Raw genomic sequence first — 24,231 nt, 5'->3', positions numbered from 1 at the left:
AAGACCTACATGTAAGACCTAAAACTAGAAAAGTCCTAGAAGAAAACATAGGGAAAATCTTCATGACATTGGATTTGACAATGATTCTTGGATATAACACCAAAAACTCAGGCAACAACAGCAAAAATAGACAAATTGGAATATATAAAACTTAAAAACTTCAGTGCATCAAAGGATAAAATCAACAGAGTGAAAAGGCAACCCACAGAATAAGAGAAAAAATTTGAAAATCATATATTTAATAAGAGGTTAATATCCAGAGTCTATTAAACATGCTTACAACTCAACAACAAAAAAATCAAATAGCTTTATTTTAAAATGGGCAAAGGGTCAGCATCATGGAAGTGTAAGACATTCCTCCTTTCTCTCCCCTGTTTAAAAACAACTAATCAGACATTGATCCATGGACAAAAGGACCCCATTTGGAGTTGTAGGACCCAGCATCATATACCAAGCGACCCAGGAAGACCCTTACTCAACTGTGCATCTGAAAATAAGCAGACAGACCTCAGTAAGTGTTCTGGGTTCAGTGGAATCAGCAAACCTGACCCATCCCCTCTTGGCATGGTCAGGGAAAACACCTGGACAGTGGTGGCCTGGGCAGATATGCACAGGCAAGAGGAAATTTGTAGAAGGCCAGCCTGCCTGAAGGGAGATTCCAGCAAGTCATCACAGTGGGAAGAGAGATTCCAGCAAGCCACCAAGTTTGGATGTAGTGGAGAGGGAGGATCTTGTTGAGAGTCACCCCTTCCAGGGTGACACTGTATGGAGCTGGTGGTGGTGACCTCTCCTGTGGAGAATGTGGAAAGTGGTGAGTGTCTGGCTTCCCCAGTTGTATGGGTCATAGCTGGAAAAACCTGTTTCTCTTCAGCAGCACCCAAAGTACTGAAGCAGGACATCCATGACTTGGGGAGGAGAAAGGAGAAAGGGAAAGAAGCAGGTAAGAATAATAAAGCATATTAAATAGATTGTGTACTTGCTAACTGCTTCAGGACTTCAGCAGGAAGTCCACCCAAAAGGCTCTGGGAACACCCAACCCAAGGATCTCCCCACTGGGTGCACTTGCACCCCCAATGCCCCAAGTGCTAAACCCATACCTCCCTCTACTCTACAGGTCGATCCCTGTACAAGTTCCAAAATGCAGTAGTAAGAGCAAACGTGGTAATCAGAGTACTCTTAGAAAAATGGACCTGTGGACAGGGAGAAATCACAAACTAGAGCTATATTGTCACCTTCTGGAAAAGAAAAGTGAGGTTTTCAGCAACCAGCCTGGTGAGTTGTAAGAACAAGAGAAGTCAGAAGAGCTTAACTCTGCCACGAGAAGGAGCAAGAAAAGTGGAGCAGGTCTGCCCAACAACAGCTGAGGAAACCCCAGATATACCAATATCAATGAACAGTACCCCATGTGAAGGCAACCAGTAAGATTTAAGGAGGTGTCTGCTACTTCAAATACAAAAGTACCAACACAAAAACTACAAGGAACATGAAAAATCAAGGAAACCTGTCACTGCCCAAAGATATCAATAATTCTCCAACAACCAAGCTCAAAGGCATGGAATATTGTGATCCACTTGATAAAGAATTCAAAATAGCTGTTCTAAAGAAACTTAACAACATACAAGAAAACTCAAAAAGAAAATTGAAAATCAGAGAAAAAAATACATGAACAAAATGAGTTCTTTACCAAAATGATAGAAATAATAAAAAGAGCCAAACAGAAATTCTGGAGAATTCAATAAATGAGATAAAGATTGAAATAAAGAGCATCTGTAGTACAGTAAAGCAGATGGAAGACAGAATATGTGACTTAGAAGATAGGAATTTTGAAATACAGTTAGAAGAGAACAAAAGAGAAAACTGAAAAGAGCAAAAAATAGAGCCCACATTATCTGTAGGACTCCATCAAAAGACAAATATTAGAATAATTATGATTCTGGAAGGAAAAGAGAGTGAGAAGGGGGTAGAAAGTTTATTTGAAGAAATAATAGTGGAGAACTTCCTAGACATGAGTAAAGACTTGGACATCCAAATTCAAGAACTAATAGATCACTCTATTATCTCAATGCCAAAAGTCATTGTCCAAGACACATTATAATGAAACTGTCAAAAGTCAAAGATAAAGAAAGAATCCTAAAGGCAGCAGGAAAAAAAATGTGTAACCTACAACAGGAACCACCATTAGGCTATCAGCAGATTTCTCAGCAAAAGCCCTACAGGCCAGAAGACAGTGGAAGGAAATATTCAAATTATAGAAAGATAAAACTTGCCAGCCAAGAATACTCTATCCAGCAAAGTTAACCTTCAGATATGAAGGAGAAATAAAGACTTTCCCAGACAAACAAAAGCTGAGGGAGTTCAGCACCACTAGACCTGTCTTGTAATAAATGTTGAAAAGAGTTCTTTAAGCTGAAATAAAAAGATACTAATCAGCGACATGAAAACATATGAAAGAATACAACACACTGGTAGAGATGAAACATATATAGTTGGATTTAGAAAACTAATTCTATAATAAGATGGTGTGTTAACCACTTAACTACAGTATAAAGGTTAAATAAAGAGTATTAAAAATAACTGTGGCTACTATGCTTTGTTAACTATTGCACAACATAAAAAGAGTTAAATTGTGATCAAAGCAGGGGCATAAAGTGTGGTACCATTGTAGGTGATCAAAGATAAGTTGCTATGAGCATAAAGTGAATTGTTTTATCTAGGAGATGTTTTATGCAAGCTTCATGGTAACCACAAAGCTAAAATCTAGAATAGATTCAGGAAAGATTTTTTAAAAAGAGGAAACAGAGCATACCACAATGAAAAATCACCAATTTACAATGGTAGGGAGAATCAGAGGGAAAAAGAAACACTGTAAATGCAAAACAACCAGAAAGCAATCAATAAAATGGCATTTTGAGTCCTTAAATAATTACTCTAAATGTAAATGGATTGAATTCAACAATCAAAAGGCGCAGAATGGCTGAATGGATAAAAAAAAAAAATTAAAAAGACCCAACTATATGCTGCCTACAAGAAATTCACTTCAGTTTTAAGACACACATATGCTCAAAGTGAAGGACTGGGAAAAGATATTCCAGGCAAGTGGAAACCAAAAGAAAGTGAAGGTAGATCTACTTATATCAGGCAAAATAGACTTTAAGTCAAAAATGGTAACAAGAGACAAAAATGGTCATTATATAATGATAAAGGGGTCAATTCATCAAGAGAATATAAAAATCGTAAATATGTACGCACTCAACATGGAGCAATTACATATATTAAGCAAATAGTAACATCTGAAGGGAGAAATACAAAACAATACAATAGTGGGGAACTTCAATACCCCAGTGTCAGCAATGGATACATCATCCAGAGAGAAAATTTAAAAGGAAACAATGGACTTGAACCCTACATTAGTTTAAATGAACCTGACAGAAATTTATAGAACATTCCATCCAACAACAGCAGAATACACATTCTTCTAAAGAGTACATGGTAAATCCTCCAAAGTAGATCATATGACAGAACACAAAACAAGTCATAGTAAATTCAAGAAGACTAAAATTATAACAAGTATCTTTTCTGACCACAGTGGTATGAAACTAGAAATCAACAACAACAGGACAGATGGAAAATCTACAAATATGTTGAAACTAAGTGACAAGCTCGCAAACAATCAGTCAAAGTAAAAGTCAAAGGGGAAATTAAACAGTATCTCAAAACAAATGAAAATGGAAACACAACATACCAAAACATATGGGATATTGAAAAAGCAGTTCTGAGAGGGAAATTTATAGTGTTAAATGCATATATTAAGAAATTAGAAAGATCTAAAATTAAAAAAACTAATTTTACACCTCTAAGAACTAGAAAAAGAACAACAAACTAAGCCCAACGTTAGCAGAAGGAAGGAAATAATAAAGACCAGAGTGGAAATAAATGAAACAGACCAGAAAAACAATAGAGAAGATTAAAAACCCTAAGATCTGAGTTTTTGAAAAGATAAACAAAACTGACAACTCTTTTTGCTAGACTAACCAAGAAAAAAAGAAAGGAGACTCAAATAAATAAAATTAGAAATGAAAGAGGAGATATTACAACTGATACTCCAGAAATACATAGGATCATAAGAGGCTACTATGAACAATTACACACCAACAAGTTAGAAAACCTATAAGAAATGGATAAGTTCCTAGAAACACACAACCTACCAAGACTGAATCAGGAAGAAATATTGTAGAAAAGCTGAACAGACCAATAATTAGTAAGGAAATTGAATCAGTCATCAAAAACCTCCCAACATAGAAAACACTATGACTAGATGTCTTCACTGGTAAATTCTACCAAACATTTACAGATGACTTAACACCAACTCTTCTTGTACCTTCTATAAAATCGAAGAGCAGGAAACACTTCCACACTTATTTTACGAGGCCAGCATTACCCAGATACAAAAGCAAGATTAAGAATACTATAAAAGAAAAATATAGACCAATATCCCAGATGAATACAGATGCAAAAATTCTCAATAAAATATTAGCAAACTGAATTCAAGAACACATTAAAAGGATTATAAACCATGACCAAGTGCAATTTATCCTTGGGATGCAATGATGTTTCAACATACATAAATCAATAAAAGTGATACACCACATTAATAAAACTAAAAAAAATCACAGGATCATCCCAAATGATGCAGAAAGAGCATTTCATAAAATACAGCACCCTTTTGTTATAAAAATCCTTGACAGATTGGGTATATAAAGAACATACCTCAATATACTAAAAGCCATATATGACAAACCCACAGTAACATTGTACCCAACAGTGAAAAGTGGAAAGTTTTTCCTCTAAGATCAGAAACAAGGAAAGGATGTTCACTCTCACTACTGTTATTCAATAAACTACTAGAAGTCCTAGCTAGAGCAATTAGGCAACACAAAGGAATAAAAGTCATCCAAATCAGAAAGGAACAAGCAAGATTGTCATTACTTGCAGATGATACAATCTTATATATAGAAAATGCCAAAGACTCAACCAAAAAACTGTTGGAACTAATCAACAAATTCAGTTAAGATGCAGGATATAAAATAAACATCCTCATTCTAATCCACCAGCTATCTAATCAGCTGTATGACCTTACGTATGACACTTATTTGTGTTTCAGTTTCCTCATTTGTACAACTTATTTATATCTCAGTTCCTTCATTTATACAATTTAAAAATAAAACCTCTAACACAGAAAAAAAAATAAACATCCTGAACTCTGTTGCACTTCTATACACTAATAATGAAACATCTGAAAAAGAAATGAGGAAATCTTTCCCATTCACAATATCATCAAAAATAATAAAATGCCTAGGAATAAATTTAACCAAGGATGTGAATGATCTGTATAACAAAAACAACAAGACTTTGTTGAAAGAAATCAAAGATGACACAAGCAAATGGAAAGATATCCCATTTTGATGAATTGGAAGAATTAATATTGTTAAAATATCCATACTTACCCAAAGCCATCTATAGATTCAAAGCAATCCCTATAAAAATTCCAATGTCATTTTTCTCAGAGATAGATAATAAAATCCTAACGTTTGTATAGAGCCCCAAAAGACCCCAAATAGCCAAAGGAATCCTGAGAAAGAAGAATAAAAAAGTGAGGCATCACACGTCCTGATTTCAAACTATACTACAAAACTATAGCAATGAAAACAGTACGGTACTGGCATAAAAATAGACACATAAACCAATGGAACAGAATAGAGAGCCCAGAAATAAATCTCCACATATATGGTCAACTAATATTTGACAAGGGAGCCAAGAACACCCACAAGGGAAAGGATAGTCTCTTCAACAAATGGTGTTGGGAAAACTGGATAACCACATGCACAAATATAAAATCAGATCCCTATACTTCACCACACACAAAGACCATTTGGCCACAACATTTGTTAACTAATCTTATGACACATGAGGAATCAAATTTCCACTATAAATGATCCTCTTCCCTGTTTAGGAAAATACTAGGAAAATGGTTTGATTTAGGAGAATCTTGGCTTAAAACTTTACTAACAACATGGTCATTCCTATTGTCAATTTTGATCACATCTATAGTTCTCTATAAATGAACGTACACAATGCACATGTAAGGTAAAATTTCATAAGTCCTGTTGGACAACTTGGAATTGACTGTTAGTCCTTGCCAGACATCTTACTAGTACAACCTACAAAAAGGAAAAAAAAGAACCAGGCCATTAAAACCCAACATCAAGGGACATGATGGATCCAGGGCAGGTAAGTCACCACTCTGGCATTTAGGGGCCAAATATTTTATCACCTTATTCTTTCTAACAAGAGATTAATGATCAGAAGGGAGGAATTGATGAAATAAAATTCATATTTTATGGCAAGACAAGAAAAATTTAAACATAAAAATGTTCTTTGCCCACTCAGGCCTCCTTCCTTCCATTTAGTGTGTGTTGTGCATCTGCATTAACCAGACCTCCTTAGGAGATAACATTCCTTCTTAATTTCATAAAGAGTCACAACTCCTTAGGAGATAACCTTCCTTCTTATTCTTGCAAAGGGCCACAATGACTCATGGCCCGCTTTGTATATGTAGATCTGGATTGTTTAAACTGTCAATACATGACTTGACATATAAACTTTTGTCTCAAAAACTTATATAACTGTGCTTTGACCTCTAATGGGCTGAACAGTCCTCAGAGCTTTCTGAAAGATGGTATCCTGGGTTATAATCCTCAGGTTGGCTCAAATAAAATTTCCCATTTCTTTCTTAGATTGACTATTAATTTTTTCATTGACACTTGAAAACTCCTATTTATCCTTTAAGACTCAAACATCACCTCCTCCACCAAGTCTTCTCTGACCTCTTCACCCAAATGTCACCCAGATCTTTTCTACTCATGTTAATGAGTTGCTTACTTGTCAGTTTTCCAATTCCTCCCTCCTGAATTTATTCAACCTTTCTCTAACACTGTGTCCTTTTCTACAAAATGGGTATAACCCTATTGGGAATTTAAATGAGAAGGATTCAAAGCTTAGCATTGTCCCTGGCATATAGTAAGTGATCAAAAAGCACTAGATGTTAGCTAGAGCTTTGCCTGTCTCCCAGCTAAGCTCCAGGGCAAGGTTGAGGTCTTATATTTGTGTATTCCCATCCTGTAGCACAGAGCTGTCCACATAGAGGGCTCCCAGGGCATGTATGCTGAATGAGTGAATGAGATTAATGAATGAATTTTGCTTCCTCCTTTCAAAACTTTCTGCTTTATATAACTAGAAATGGTAAATATATTCAGTCAGGTTTAAATAGGCTATAGTAGAAAAGAACTCTGAACCCTGCTGAATATTTTCTGCTTTACTACCATACCATCACTGACCAGCAAAAGTGCCCCAAGCTCAGGGTGCTATTATAAAGACCAGCTTTCCAAGGAACAAAATATAGGCTATCTCATTATCAGGTGACATTAGCTAGATAATAACATTCTTTGTGGCCTAGCTGTTTCCCTGAGACACTACAGAGGAAGACTATTGACCTTGCTGCTTCTCCAGAAGTTGCTTTGGTCCCATCTATACTATCACCAAAGGCAAAGAGTTCTCTAACCTCACCTTTCTCTAACTCTACCCCATCCCCCTCTAACCCACATTATGTTGATCCTCATTAACTGCCTTTGATTATATGGTTCTTCCTGCTTAGAATATCCTTTCCCCTCCACTCTGGCTAACCAAATCTTACCTATACTTCAAGGCTTCACAGAGAAAATGAATTGGGTATCATGCTATGTATAGGAGCTTACCAAAAAGAGATGGATGGAATAGAAGGAAAGGTGGAGGTGGATTGGTACAGGTTGTAAGAGGAAACAGAACATTTATGGAAGTCCTGATAGCATGAACAAAGGCATGGTGTTTGTGAAAGACCATGGCATGTTCGAGAAGTAGCAGTTAGTTAAATGTAACTCCTGTGATAAGGAAAAGTCACAGGCCATAAACATGAAAGGTAGGTTGAGGACAAATTGTGAAGTGTCTTACTAAAAGGCAGGGATTTAATCTTGTAAGTGATGGGGAGTCTGTGAATAATTCTGAACATAGGATTGTCAAGATAAAAACATGTATTTTAGAAATATCCTAATATGTAGACTAGATTGGAGTTTGTATTACTTTGCTAGGACTACCACAACAAAGTACTAAAAACCAGGGGGACTTCAATAACAAAAAATTATTGTCTCACAGTTCTGGAGGCTATAACTCTGAAACCAAAGTGTCATCAGAGTTGGTTTCTCCTGAGAGCTCTGAGAGAAGGATCTGTTCTAGGTCTCTCTCCTTGGCTTGCAGATGGCTGTCTTCTCCCTATGTCTCTTCAGATCATCTGCCCTCTATGAGTCTTTTGGTCCAAATTTCCCACTTTTATAAGGATACCAGTCATATTGGATTAGGGCCTGTCCTAACTACCTCATTTTAATTTGATTACCTCTATAGATACCCTGTATCCAAATACAGTCACATTCCATGGTACCAGAAATTAGGACTCCAACATATTTTGAAGGACATAATTCAACACATAACAAAGGCCATAGAGACTGGAGGCAGATTAAACAACAGTAAAGAGCTATATTAATAGGCCAGGTCATACATAATGAAAAATTAAGCAAAGACACTACAAATAGGGATGGAGAGGATACAAAGATTCAAGAAGCAGAATCTAGACATTAAGGAGAAAGAAGAGTCATAGATGACTCTAGGTTTTATTGTTCAGTTGATTATGTGACTGTTGGTCAGGGATAGAAATTGGCATGTGGGGGTTTGATGATGAATTCAGTTTTAGACATATTAAATGTGAGGTGTCAAGTTAAGATGTCCAGTTAACAGACAAGTGGGTGGGTCCAGGCTCAGAAAAAGTGTTCAGTTTGGAGATGCCAACTTGTCATACGGGCCTTCATCAGCATATAAATGGCAGTTGAAAATCTTAAGTAGATGAGATGACCCAAATAAGGAGTATAGAGTAGCAAGATAAGAGAATGAAAAGAACAATCAGAGAGGTAGGTGGAAATCCAAGATAGAGTATCATCACAGAAGACAAGGAAGGGAAGGCTTTAAAGATGGAAGGAAAGTACAACAGCCTCAAATGTAGTAGAGTCAATATTTTGAATACCTAAAGAGAGAGCACTTGACATGACATTTAGGAGATCTTCAGGTAACTCTTGTGAGAGCAGTTTCAATAATGATTTAAATGGAAACTGCAGAAAAATAGGGTGGTAATTTGAGTAAGTGTTGTTAAAGAAAGATTTATTTAGTGAAAAATGTGTTTGCAAGATAAAGATTAGGCAGTAGAGCATAACAGTGAAGGTGTAGACTTTATTTTGGGGTTCAAATCTCACTTCTGCTACTTCCTAGCTGTGTAAACTTAGGCAAGTTGCTTGATTTTTCTATGTCCCAAATTCCCAACTGAAAAATTGGGAAAACAATGGTACTTACTTCATAGGATTGTTGTGAGCATTATGTGAATTGATAAATGCAAAGTGTTCAATAGAGGGCTTGGCACAGAGTAGGTGTTCAATAAATGTTAGGTATATTAGGTGGGAATGGTTGGATGGGTGGAAGAACCAAAGAAGAAAAAGAAATTGAAGAAGACTGGAGAGAAGGAAGCTGATGGAACAACTTCTCAGAAGGTATAGGAGAGAATGGATTCTCTTTTGCTTACTAGCTCTGTGACCTTGGGTAAAGTACTTTACATTCCTGTGCCTCAGTTTCCTATTCTGTAAAATGGAGATGACAATAGTGCCTACCTCACAAAGCTATTGTGAGGATTAAATGAAATGATACATGAAACACACTTCCCTACTGGGAAGAACTTGGGGAGAAGAATGGAGTATAACCTACATGAAATCATGTGTTCCAGCAAGACTGAAAGTTAAAAAAAAAGTTTTCAAGTGAACAATTTTCAAAATTTCATGCTAGAGTAAAACAGTTACATCAGTTATACAATCTTGTGATGTTTCCTTAAAAAGGTTAAGCATTCTTCTAGTGCTAATAAATTTATTGTGATTTTTAAAATAAGTATGCTGAAAATACTTTTTGTATTTCAGTAGTTTCAAATGTGTTTGAAACTTTTTTCAGATAATTGCTATAAAACAATTGTTAGTATAAAATTAAATTGTATTAGTTGACATGAATTCAGCAATAAGCTTACTAATTTTTTTCCAAAGCAGTATTATTATCCAAATCATAAAAACATAAACCACCTTGATTGTGTTAAGATGAACAATTGAAGATTCATCCTCTCTTTTTTTTTTTCTGAGAGTTTTGAGGAATGATTGCAAGGTTTTTTTGCTTTGTTTTGTTTTGTTTTTTTAACATCTTTATTGGACTATAATTGCTTTACAATGGTGTGTTAGTTTCTGATTTATAACAAAGTGAATCAGTTATACATATACATATGTTCCCATATCTCTTCCCTCTTGCATCTACATCCTCTTTACTAGACTAGAATTTTAAATATGATAATTATTGATTATTTATCTTCCTTAAAAATGCCTTACTATCTCACTCAGAATAAAAGCCAAAGTATTTACAAGGTCCTATATGATCTGGCCCTCTCTGTCACTCTGAAATCATGTCCTACCACTCTCTTCCTCTCCACTCCAGTGATACTGGCCTTGCTATTCCTTGAACACACCAAGCCTTTACTATTCTAATTTCTCTGTCTAGAATAACCTTCCCTTGGATATTTTCATGGCTAGCTCTCTCACTTCATTCGTTATATTCTTAAATATCACCATATCGGGTGGAGTCACGATGGCAGAACAGGAGGACGTGAAGTTCGCATCTCCCCACAACTAGGGCATTACTAGGTGCTGGTGGGGGAACTTGGACACTTAAGGGGACAGAAGGAATCCTCGTGTGACTGGGTAGGATGTGGGGTGGGGGGGAAGGAGGAGAGGAGGAAAAGGGGATGCAGGATGGGACTGGTGTCCTTGAGGGGTGGCTGGGGAAGGGAAGGGGTTCCCATGCTCAGAGGGGTCCGCTCATGGTGAGGGGATCAGTGGGGATGGGGAGAGACCATCAGCGGATGGGAGGAGAATGCAGCCAGCATATCCCCCACCTGCTCAGGCCCCAGTGAGCCTGCTGTGGTCCCAGTCCTGAACCTCTGCCTCCAGGGCCCCTCCAGCCATGCAGGTCCTGAGCCTAAGCCCCCCACTCAGGCCTCTTCCAGCTTTTTTTTTTTTTTTTTGCTATTGTGGTTCTGTTTTGCTTTGTTGTTGTTGTTTCATTTTTATATTTTTTATTCTTTGTTATTGTTCTGCTCCTTTTTGTTTGTTGCCATTTTTTTCTTTTTTTTTGCCATGCAACATGGCTTGCAGGTTCTTGGTTTCCAAGCTGAGGGCCAGGCCTGCGTTATTCTGGCAGGAGCACTGAGCCACTGGGCTAACATGAACTTCAGGCCCCAGGGAATATAAATTGGTGTGAGCTCTCCTGGAGGTCCTCATCTTGGCACTAAGACATGGCTCCACCCAACTGTCTGTAAGCTCCAGTGCTGGACGCCTCAGGCTAAACAACTGGCAAGACAGGACCACAGCACCACACATCAAAACAAAACAAAACAAAAAGACAAAAAAAAAAAGTTACAGATGAAGGAGCAAGGTAAAAACCTACAAGACCAAACAAATGAAGAAGAAAGAGACAACCTACCTAAAAAAGAATTCAGAGTAAAGATAGATGATGATGATCCAAAATCTTGGAAATACAAAGGAGGCATAGATCGAGAAAATACAAAAAACATTTAAGAAGGACCTAGAAGAACTAAAGAACAAACAAACAGTGATGAACAGCATGATAACTGAAATGAAAAATACACTAGAAGGAATCAGTAGCAGAATAACTGAGGCAGAAGAATGAAAAAGTGATCTGGAAGATAGAATGATGGAAATAACTGCTGAGGAGAAGAAAAAAGAAAAAAGGATAAGAAATGAGGACCATCTCAGAGACTTCTGGAACAAGATTAAATGCACCAATATTCAAATTATACGGGTCCCAGAAGAAGAAGAGAGAGAGAAAGTGTCTGAGAAAATATTTGAAGAGATTATATTTGAAAATTTCCCTAACACGGGGAAGGAAATAGCCACCCAAGTCCAGGAAGGGCAGAGAGTCCCATACAGGATAAACCCAAGGAGAAACACACCAAAAAACATACTAATCACACTAACAAAAATCAAATTCAAAGAAAAAATATTAAAAGCAGCAGAATCCCCACAATGTTATCAGCTGATTTTCCAATAGAAACTCTGCAGGCCAGAAGGGAGTGCCAGGATATATTTTAAATGATGAAAGGCAAAAACCTACAACCAGGATTACTCTACCCAGCAAGGATCTCATTCAGATTCAACAGAGAAATCAAAAGCCTTACAGACAAGCAAAAGCTAAGAGAATTCAGCACCACAAAACCAGCTCTATGACAAACGCTAAAGGAACTTCTCTAGGCAGGAAACACAAGAGAAGAAAAAGACCCACAAAAACAAACCCAAAACAATTAAGAAAATGGTAATAGGAACATACACATTGAAAATAACCTTGAATGTAAATGAATTAAATGCTCCAACCAAAAGACACACACTGGCTGAAAGGATACAAAAATAAGACCTGTATATATGCTGTCTACAAGAGACTTACTGCAGACCTAGGGACACATACAGACTGAAAGTGAAGGGATGGAAAAAAGATATTCCATTCAAATAGCAATCAAAAGAAAGCCGGAGTAGCAATAGTCATATAAGATAAAATAGACTTTAAAATAAAGACTGTTACAAGAGACAAGGAAGGACACTACATAATGGTCAAGGGATCAATCCAAGAAGAAGATATAACAATTTTAGATATTTATGAACCCAACATAGAAGCACCTCAACACATAAGGCAAATGCTAACAGCCATAAAAGGGAAAATCAACATTAACACAATAATAGTGGGGGACTTTAACACCCCACTTACACCAATGGACAGATCATCTAAACAGAAAATTAATAAGGAAACACAAGTTTTACACCACACAATAGACCAAATAGACTTAATTGATATTTATAGGACATTCTATCCAAAAGTGGCAGAATACACTTTCTTCTCAAATGCACACGGCACATTCTCCAGGATACATCACATCTTGGGTCACTTATCAACCCTCAGTAAATTTAAGAAAATTGAAATCGTTTCAAGCATCTTTTCCAACAATGATATGAGATTACAAATCAATTACAGAAAAAAAACAACCGTGAAAAAACAAAAACATGGAGGCTAAACAATATGCTACTAAATAACCAAGAGATCACTGAAGAAGTCAAAGAGGAAATCAAAAAATTCATGGAAACAAATGACAATGAAAACATGATGACCCAAAACCTATGGGAAGAAGTAAAAGCAGTTCTACCAGGGAAGTTTATAGTAATACAGTCCTACCTCAAGAAAAAAGACAAATCTCAAATAAACAACTTAATCTTACACCTAAAGCAACTAGAGAAAGAAGAACAAACAAAACCCAAAGTTAGTAGGAGGAAAGAAGTCATAAAACTTAAAGCAGAAATAAATGAAATAGAAATGAAGAAAACAATAGCAAAAATCAATGAAACTAAAAGCTGGTTCTTTATGAAGACATATAGAAATGATAAACCTTTAGCCAGACTCATCAAGAAAGAAAGTGAGAGGATTCAAATCAATAAAATTAGAAATGAGAAGGCGAAATTACAACTGATATTGCAGAAATACAAAGGATCATAAGAGACTAAAACAAGCCAATAAAATGGACAACCGGGAAGACATGGACAAATTCTTGGAAAGGTACAACCTTCCAACACTGAACCTAATAGAAATAGAAAGTATAAACAGACAAATCACAAGTAATCAAATTAAAACTGTGATTAAAAATCTTCCAACAAGCAAAAGTCCAGGACCAGATAGCTTCACAGGCGAATTCTATCCAACGTTAACAAGGAGTTAACACCCTTCTTTCTCAACTCCTCCAAAAAACTGCAGAGGAAAGAACACTCTCAATTCATTCTACGAGGCTACAATCACCCTGATACCAAAACCAGTCCAGATATCACAAAAAAAGAAAATCACAGGCCAATAGCTCTGATGAACATAGACGCAAAAATCCTCAACAAAATGCTTACAAACAAAATCCAACAACACATTAAAAGGATCATACACTATGATTAAGTGGGATTTATTCCAGGGATGCAAGGATTTTTCAATATATGCAAATCAATCAATGTGATACACCATATTAACAAACTAAAGAATAAAAAAGATATGACAATCTCAATAGATGCAGAAAAAGCTTTTGACAAAATTCAACACCAATTTATTAGAAAAACTCTCCAGAAAGTGGGCACAGAGGGAACCTACCTCAACATAATAAAGGCCATATATGACAAACCCACAGCCAACATCATTCTCAATGGTGAAAAACTGAAAGCATTTCCTCTAAGATCAGGAACAAAACAAGGATGTCCACTCTTACCACTATTATTCACCATAGTTATGGAAGTCCTAGCCATGGCAATCAGAGAAGAAAAAGAAATAAAAGGAATCCAAATTGGAAAAGAAGAAGTAAAACTGTCACTGTTTGTAGATGACATGATACATAGAGAATCCTAAAGATGCTACCAGAAAACTAGTAGAGCTAATCAATGAATTTGGTAAAGTAGCAGGATACAAAATTAACGCACAGAAATCTCTTGCATTCCTATACACTAATGATGAAACATCTGAAAGAGAAGTTAAGGAAACACTCCCATTTACCACTGCAACAAAATAATAAAATACCTTGGAATAAACCTACCTAAGGAGGCAAAAACCTGTACTCAGAAAACTATAAAACACTGATGAAAGAAATCAAAGATGACAAAAACAGATAGAGAGATATACCATGTTCTTGGATTGGAAGAATCAATATTGTCAAAATGACTATCCTACCCAAAGCAACCTACAGATTCAGTGCAATCCCTATCAAATTACCAATGGCATTTTTCATAGAATTAGAACAAAAAATTTCACAATTTGTATGGAAACACAAAATACCCCGAATGGCAAAGCAATCTTGAGAAAGAAAAACGGAGCTGGAGAAAGCAGGCTCCCTGACTTTAGACTATACTACAAAGCTACAGTAATCAAGACAGTATGGTACTGGTACAAAAACAGAAATATTAATCAATGGTACAGGATAGAAAGCCCAGAGATAAACTCATGCACCAATGGACACCTAATCTATGACAAAGGAAGCAAGGACATACAATGGAGAAAAGACAGATGCTTCAATAAGTGGTGCTGGGAAAACTGCCCAGCTACATGTAAAAGAATGAGATGGGAGGGAGGTCCAAGAGGGAGGGGATATATGTATACATATGTATACATATCGTTGATTCACTTCTTTGTACAGAAACTAACACAACAGTGTAAAGCAACTGTACCCCAATTAAAAAAAAAAACACCATAACAGAGAAGCCTTCCTTGACTGTTCTATATCAAACAGCTCTCCCCAGTCCTTTCTCCCATCTTATTCCCACCCGACAAAAACCTTTATTGTTTATTGTCTTTCCCCTCCACTAACACATACTCATTAGAATACAGTCTCCAAAAAGGCAGGGTACTTGTAGACTCTCCAGAGTCTTGTGCAGTGATGGCACAGAGTAGATCATCAGTAAACATTTGTTGAATGAATGAATTAATGAATCTCATAACACAGTGTACTTTCGTATTGATTCCTTTGTCTATCACAGGTCCTTACCCTTGAAGGCTGAGGAAAAACTAGGAAGGAACTCAGACCAAAGTAAATGTAGGAGTGAGCTGTACTAGTCTAGGCAAGAACAGCCTAGCCCACCAGATCCTGGCATTCCACAACGGGAGTTGGGGGTCAAAACTACTGTTTGTGAAATAGAGAGAACATGCAAAGTGTCCTTTTTGCAATTATCCCTTATGAATCCCTTTTGCCTCTGTGTAGACAGAAATTATCTGCAATCCCAGGAAGCAGAATGAATGACAACATACTAATTGCTCTGGGAAAGCCACTTGAAGCCTTTGGAGAAGGATTTCTATTGTTTGCCTGTAGTAATTGTTAGTGGGTTCACAAACCTTTCATTGTCCTAGGAAGTGAATAACCATATTTCATCAACCATATTTTATGACAGCTATATCCTGCTTCTCTATCCTCTCCCAAAGAAAAAAACAACATGAACGCAAAGGGACAATCAAATATTAAAATGGAAGCACAGCAATACCTAACATATTCCATGCTTACTAAATGCAGGAGGCTGGCTGTGGAGTCAGCACATAGTTCCTTCCCCACCCTCCACGCCAGGGAGTGGATAGCAGAGTTCAGTGTGTGTGACATCTACAAGTGGCTCTTTGCTCTAGGACAAGACTATACTCCCACTGATGAAAGTAACCAGGAGAGTTCCAGTTGAATTCATGTTTCCTTTGTTTTTCGGACCCCATAGACCAGGGACCTTAGAGAGAAAGAACACTAAGTGAGACTTTCTTCTTTATCTGAATCCAGTGGATTCAACGATATGGCCATTCAGAATGTCATTTTGAGGTTTTTAAAACCAATTGAGACAAGGGATGGAGGAAGGTGCTTTAGCTAAATGTTGCTGAGAAACCTAGAATCAACACAGGTCCTTGATGGGAGTTGACACTGGAGATGCAATGAAACCTAGCGCATTAAAGAAAGGAGGGTCTTTGTGCCTTGCGTGTGTAATACCAGAGACAGCTGAACTGGTAAATTGCAGAGTGCTGGAAGCTGTGGCATTCCATTGACCAAACAGAAATAAATACATACATACATATAGACAATCCATACCTTAAAAAGAAAACCCAGAGTGAAATATTAGACCTAAAACCTTAAACAACATGTTTTCATCTCTTTGACCTGTGGGATATCATTAGGCTCCATCCAGACCTGCCACCCTCCAGAAGCAGAAACATGAGAAAAACAATCTTGGAAGAGATGCCACTGATCTGTATGAGGCCTTCTAACAAGTTTCCACCACACCAGTTCTTTTATTTAACGTCAGAAGGGAGCTGGTGAAGCCCTCCTCCCCAGTACAATCTTCCAGACTGTACATGGACATGTGAATGACAGATTAGCCAAGGTGGCCTTGGCTTCCCTATTGAAGCATCCTGCCCTTCTTTCTTTGCATGCCATTTTGAGTTGAGCTCCTATCTCTTCCAGCTGGATCTCCCAGTCACTTGGGCTTGGGTATATGGATGTGGTACTACAGAAAAGACAATAAAGATGAACAGTGGGAAATTTCATGTGACACATGCTTGGTAAATGTTGGAATCAAATTCGACATTCATCTCTAGGAAGAAAGCTTGGCCATCAATCTGTTAAGAAAGGAATCAGTGACACCATTCTACATGGTCTCGACATATTACAGACACTCAGCAGTGGGATCAGCCACAGGCAATGAATCTGGCACTCGATAAATATTTGTAGAATAAATTATTTTTTCCAAATCTTCTGCAATGCCATGGCACCTCTCAGGAAACAGAAATTTTCCTCTTGAGCTATAACTGCAGAGCCTATTGACTCTGCAGTTAACTAATGTGCAACTTGGCAACATTGCCCAGGATGCACCTCCTGAGAATCAACTGGATATTAGAACAAGTTTGGAGGCTGGTATGAGGAAGAAAAACTGTCCTCTCCGTACAAATTCCCCCAACACACGTATTGTCATAGTAAGGTAAGTCAGTGCCATCCTTCTCGAAATCTAATTTCCAGGATCTATTTCCCACAGTTGAACTAGTGCACTGTCCCTTTAAGAAGCCAGGCAAGATGGAGCCTTCCCAGCTCACGGTTAGAAGCTTTAAGCAGCCAGATAGGGATGCTGGAGGGTGACAAAAAGAAAGGACGCCTGGAGGGGATAAGTCGAGGTTCTAAGGACAGGAGAGGAAATCGAGGCTCTAATCATACAATCAGCAAACTCTGAGCGTACCTATCCCGTGGGTGGCAGCTCCCCTAGGCTTTAAAGCGCCACCCCTCCTCCGCTCCCCTCCTCTTCTTACCCCACCCTACCCTGCCCCACCCTCCGGATCCTTCTTGAAAGAGTCTCTTTCTGTAAGGTGGCTCTTACCCCCCCACCCAGCGGAGACCCCAGTGAGGGTGGCAAAAGGAAGGGGAGGGGTGAGGAGGCAAAATGAAAGGGACTTACTTTCGGATTCTGCGCCTCCAAAGGCATCCTCTCCTCCCAGCCCCGGGCCAGGCCGACGGGGCGGGGCCGGGGTTGAGCTGGTGGACTCGGGGTCCTCACTCCCTCGTACTACAAACCTAGTTCAGTGGAGAGTTAGGGTGAATGGGCACCGACTAGGGCCGGTGTACACTCGATTTTAATTATCTCAAAAGGAGACAGAAGGGTTTGAGAGAGTCGATCGGGGTAGGAATGGAGGTGAGCTCTAAAACCCTCTTGTCCTCCCTTTCTGGCTAGCTTCCCCTGCCTGGCATTAGCGATATCAGGGGCTATAGTTTTCTTTTTTCTTCCTTTTGGTTTCTCCCAGCTGCCTGTCCCAGACCCCACCCAGCGGCTCCACCCCATCCACTGCTACACATTCTGTCAATCACCAGCCCCTTTAAAGCTGCACCGCACAACTTGGGTTTTCATCTCTCTTTGGCGGGCAGACAGAATCACGGGGCTACTGGTACTTCCAACAAGCCCTCCGACCTTTCTGTTGAGTTTAGGAAGCTGAGGTTAGTTGCTAGTGGCGGCCTCCTCTCCCCCTCTGCCCCGAAGCTTGCACAGTCGGCTCCACCCGAATTCCTTCCGGCCGGCTAGGCCACCAAACCCCACCCCATCTCTTTTCTTTACTTTGTTTCTGGTAAAAAGTGGTTCCCTAGGCTGCCAGATCGCCAAGAAAGTTCCTGCAGCGCCCTCATTGGCGCTGCCCACTCTCATACAGTTTCTGTACTGAAGTGGCTACAGCAGATTTCCTGTCCCTGGGGCCTCTCCGTTTTGCCTGGCCCGATGTGCTCAGTCTTCTCTATCTCTCATCTGTGTAATTCTCCAGGTTTATGAATAGAATCGGGGGAGAGGGGGCGGGGATTCCCAGAAATGTGCTTCATTCCTCTCACCCAAAGCAACAGTCCTATGCCAGCGCACCACTCCATAACTAGGCTGCTCAAAGTTGGAGAAGGGCCCTGAGGTCCCATCCACAGCTGTTAGTGGAATTCCAGAATGACCCATCAGAAATCACAGTTAATTCCATTCTCCATTCCAGTTAATGGGAACACCTGGTTGTTCGGGCCAAAAATCTTGGAGCCACCCTTGAATCCTCTTTTTCTCTCGTGTTTCACATACAGTTCTTCAAAAAATCCTATTGGCCCTGTCTTTAAAATTTGTCCAGAATCTCTCACCATTTCCTGGTCCCAGACACCACCATCAATAGATCCAGCCTCTTTGACTTGATTTATAAAAACCTTGTCCACTCTCCTCTAGCAACACTGATCTCCTTTTTATTACAATATGCTAAGATCTGTCCGACCTCAGGGACTTTGCACTTCCTTTTCTTTCTATCTGGTTGTACCCATGGTGGGCCCCTATATCCTTCAGATCGCAGGAAAGGGAGATTAAAGTAACTAAGATGGCCCAGGCACTCTCTGTGACCTAATCCCTTTTTATTTTTATCACAGCACTGATCACAATCTAAAACAATCTTAGATGTGTGTTTGCATCTGTGGTGAAATGTATTTCCCACTAGAGTATAAGCTCAGTAAGAGCAGGGACTTCATCTATTTTGTTCTCTGCTCTGTCCTCAGCACACTGAACAGTGGCTGCCATATAGTAGGAGCTCAGTTAATATTTGTTGAAAGAACAATTGAAGGCAATTTCTTCTTGTATCTATCTGGATGTTATCTGTTTTTAAACAACAAACAGGACTTCCCTGGTGGCACAGTGGTTAAGAATCTGCCTGCCAATGCAGGGGACATGGGTTCGAGCCCTGGTCCAGGAAGATCCCACATGCCGTGGAGCAACTAAGCCCGTGCACCATAACAACTGAGCCTGCACTTTAGAGTCCACAAGCCACAAGTACTGAGCCCGTACGCCACAACTACTGACACCCACGCGCCTAGAGCCTGTGCTCCTCAACAAGAGAAGCCACTGCAATGAGAAGCCCGTGCACCGCAACGAAGAGTAGCCCCCGCTTGCCACAACTAGAGAAAGCCCACGCGCAGCAATGAAGACCCAATGCAGCCAAAAATAAATAAATAAATTTATAAAAACAAGCAAACAAACAAAAAATGCAGCAGAGAATTGCACCTGTTATGAACCACTGGCCCCATGTATTCTCTTAGAACATCTGGATACCTTGTCTCTGGGCTGTTAGCAATGGTAGTTGGAGCAGTAGTAGTGTGCTTTTAGTTTGGCTTTCAGGGTTTGCAGCTGATTGCTGGGGGTTAAGTGTTCTTAGTTTTGTCAAGTCAGTGCTAGGGAGCATAGTTCTTGAGGGCCTGGTTCATCTGAATTAATAGAATCTTTGTCTCTAGATGTGTTCCTTTTTTGGAGTCAGATTATCTGTATATGCTCTCTTGTACCCCCAAGGATGTATTATTAACTCAATGGATTCCCACAACCTCCTTATGAAGTAGACATTATTATTATTATCCTCATTTTACAGGTGAGAAAACAAAAGCCCAGGGAAATAGAGTGACTTGCCAAAAATCACACCCCTAGGAAATGGTGAAACCTAGGATTTGAACCCAGGTAGTACAGCTCCAGATATACACACTTTCCCACTACACTATACCTATTTCTTAAACTAAACTTATAATCAATCATGATATTGGGAAGAGCAGACAACCCAGTTTGCTGGATGTTAATTGGTTAAAGATGAAGGGAAGCAGCTAAAAATAGACTCATTGGTTACATAAAGGAAGAAGGATGATTTGAGCAATTCTGTAAGCTGTGACTTTTATGCAAGGTCATATGAGGCAGCCATTTCCCTTTTCTAGTGGAAGGAGCTAGGGCTGTTTAGCTTCGGGAATAGAAAACTCAGGAGGAAAAGAATCCTGTCTTTTAGCCCTGTCTTAAGCTGTCATTGACACATCCTTGATTGCTTATCCATCATGTGGTCTAACCTCAGCTATCTGTCTGTTCATAGAAGCTACTTCAGCTCGGCCCAATTATCTAGACTTCTGACCATGGATGATAGATACCTCTTGCTCGATTGCTGCCTATACCTGAGCACGATACCCCAGGGAGATTTGAAAGATTCTATAGTTATGTTCTCAGCACAGTGCTAAGCACTGTAGAGCGTAGGCAGAGAAAGGACCCACAGGATCAAAGGTCAGAAGTTTTCTTCATACCTAGTACTACCACTTATTTGCTGTATGACTACATGTAAGACTGCATGCAAGGGCTTCATATTCCTCATTGTGCAATAAGGAAGTTGAATTAATGGTTACCAAAGTCTCCTTCCATCTCAGAAGTTCTGTCAGTTCCCTATGGTCAGCTCACTGATGTCAGAAAGTTCTTATGATGGGAAAAGGCTTGCAATATCAATCTTCTGGGAGAGTGAACACATTCCCTTAATTTCATTCTTCTTGGTGTTAGATTTTAATAGATAACACTTGGGATGGAGTTGATGTCCAATTAATAAGGATTTACCTCTTTGGAATTGGTTTGAAACCATGGGTTGTCCTGTAATGGCCATGTCTGGTGTCTGTGATATGTGAACCTTCCTTAATGACCATCATAACTTATTCCAGGGGAATATCCCTGACCCAACTAGTTTCTCTCTCCCAGGAACATGACATTTTGAGTTGAAACAGAGATTGGGATTACTGGGGGGTGGGGAGTCACTTTAAAGTGGAGAGAAGATCAATAAGTTCCCTAGTCCCCTATTTTTTTAAACTTTTATTAATTATTCTAGCTAGAGTCTACTTACTTACTGCTATAATCACTATGTGCCTGGCAAAAAGTTGAAGCTCAATACTTGTTATAACAAATATTTATTGAGCTTATTTTTCTACCAGGCATACAGTGAGTATGTAGCAGTAAATAGGAAGATGAACAAGCTCTCCCTCACCAAGTCATTGGTCCAGACCTAATCCAAATCCTCACTTTTCTGTGCTTCCATTACTTCCACATTGTCTTAGGATACAGTTGTATAGATGCTATCTTACTAGACTGTACAAGCTCCTTGGGAATATGGTCTGTGTCTTTTTCATTTTCAAATCTTTTGCAATGACTACCCCAGGGTTTTGTACATAATAGACACTCAAGGCATATTGGAATGAATTCAGTTCTGCACTACACATGTAACCTCAGTCACTCATGTAGCAAACCAAAAAACCTCCCAGATATGAAAAGCGGCTGTGATGCCGTGGAAAAAAGACTGGATTTGGAACGAGGAGACTTCCATTTCTAAGTTTGTCATTCCCTAGCTGTTTTGCTTGAGGCAAGTTACCTAATTCCTTTGAGCTCTAGCTTCTTCACACAAAAATACAGGAGACAATAATAATACTTCTTTCAAGCTCCTCTGTGCACATCCTAAGATGGCTAAGGAAGTAGAGAGTGATCACTTCCATGTTACTAAATCAAGTGGCCACTTTTCAGTTCTTAATTTGCTTTACCTTTTTTTGGCATAGTTGACCGCTGTTGCTTTCTTGAAGCATTTTTTTTCTCTTGGCAAAAATACTTCCATGATTTTACTCTTGCCTCACTGACTGCTCCTTTTTAGTCTCCTTTTCTCCTCCTCTAACTAAGTCTATATATTAGAGTACCTCAAGCAATCTCCTTACCCTCTTTTCTTTTCTATCTATGCTCTCTCCCTAGGGTGATCTCATTCAGTTCTGTAGCTCTGACTATAAGCTGATGAATACCTAGATCTGTCTCAAAACCAAGCCTCTCTGAACTCTAGATCCATATATAGATTATCTCTGAACCTTAGTTTTCTTATCTGTAAAGTGGGGACAATAATAACACCCACCTCTAGATTGGATTCTTGCTACCTCTTCTCAATCTATTCTTTGAGTAGCCAGATTAATCTTTTAAAATTGGCCAACCAGAGCATGTTATTCCTCTGCTTAATGACTTCCATTGCACTTAAAAAGCCCAGATCCTCACTATGATTTAAAAGACACTTTGTAGTCCCTCCCTGGGCTGCTGCTCCAAACTCATCTTCAATTACTCTTCCCTCAAGTCTCAGTACTCCAGAGTCACTCATATTCCTTTCTATAGTTCCTCAAGATTGGCATGCTTTTGCCCATCTCAGGACCTTAACACATGCTATTCTTTCACCTGAAGCACTCTTCTACTCACTCTTTACCTGGTTTGCTTCTATTAATTATTCAAATAGAAATTAACAATAGAGTAATGCAACACAATGACCAGATTTTAATAACATAATGTTGAATGAACAAAGCAAGCCCCAGAAGACAGACAGCACACGATTTAATATCAATTGATAAAGTTTGAAAATAAGTAGAACTAAGGAATATGTAGACTATTCATTTCATAGATACATATATAAGCTAAAGCTATTTTTAGGTCAAGAGAATGAGAGATACTTCTAGGTTACTTCTGAGGAAGGAGAATGGGATAGAATAGATACCCATAGGTAGATATGAGTTATTGGTAATGTACTGGCTTTTGTGTTGAGTGGTGGTCCCCAGATATCTGTTATATTATTAAAAAAAATAAATGATGTAAATGGACAAGGAATAATGTGTCAAGGACTAAAGATTATCATTAATCTAATTCTACATAACTGAACTCTACTAACAATGTTTTTAAAAACTATAAAAGACCAGAGAAGAATACTGGAATTCTTTCGGAATGAGAAAGCTATTTTAAAACATGACACCAGTGGAAACACCACAAAGCAAAATGTAAATAGATTTGTTAACAGACAAAAGTTAAATATTCCACCACATACCATAGTAAAGGCAAAAGGCAAAGGACAAATTGGGTGAAAGTATTTGCAACAAAGGGCTAATGTCTTTAATATATAAAGTGCTCTTATAAATATTAAGAAAAATAGTCATCAGCATGGAGAAAGTGAGTCATCTTAAAGCAAATTTTATTTTATTTTCAGCTTTGAGGTATAATTGACAAATAAAATTGTCTGAGTTGAAAGTGTACAACATGATGACTTGATAATTGAGAAGTGATTATCGAAATCAAGTTATCTAATACATCCATCACCTCATGTAGTTACATTTTTTATCCAGTAGTA

The 24,231-nt window shown here is 38.6% G+C and overlaps 1 protein-coding gene across 2 annotated transcripts in view; it reads right to left on the bottom strand.

Annotated features, from left to right (window-relative positions):
* Positions 1-18,776, bottom strand: part of KLF8 (KLF transcription factor 8) — a 300,465-nt gene extending 281,689 nt beyond the window's left edge. The window contains exons 1-2 of one of the 2 annotated variants that reach the window (XM_068533160.1): positions 18,720-18,776; positions 18,213-18,328 (exon numbers count right to left, since the gene is read on the bottom strand). In XM_068533160.1, coding sequence (XP_068389261.1) covers positions 18,213-18,239 — 27 coding nt within the window. In that variant the 5' untranslated portion in view covers positions 18,240-18,328; positions 18,720-18,776. The remainder of the gene's footprint in view (positions 1-18,212; positions 18,329-18,719) is intronic. The other variant, XM_068533158.1, reaches the window with a different exon arrangement.
* Between the last annotated feature and the right edge of the window lie 5,455 nt (positions 18,777-24,231).

Source organism: Eschrichtius robustus, chromosome X (genome assembly GCF_028021215.1).
Source record: "Eschrichtius robustus isolate mEscRob2 chromosome X, mEscRob2.pri, whole genome shotgun sequence".
Classification (NCBI taxonomy): domain Eukaryota; kingdom Metazoa; phylum Chordata; class Mammalia; order Artiodactyla; family Eschrichtiidae; genus Eschrichtius; species Eschrichtius robustus.
Note: the sequence above shows the minus strand (reverse complement) of the source record. Positions and strands in the feature narration are given on the sequence as shown.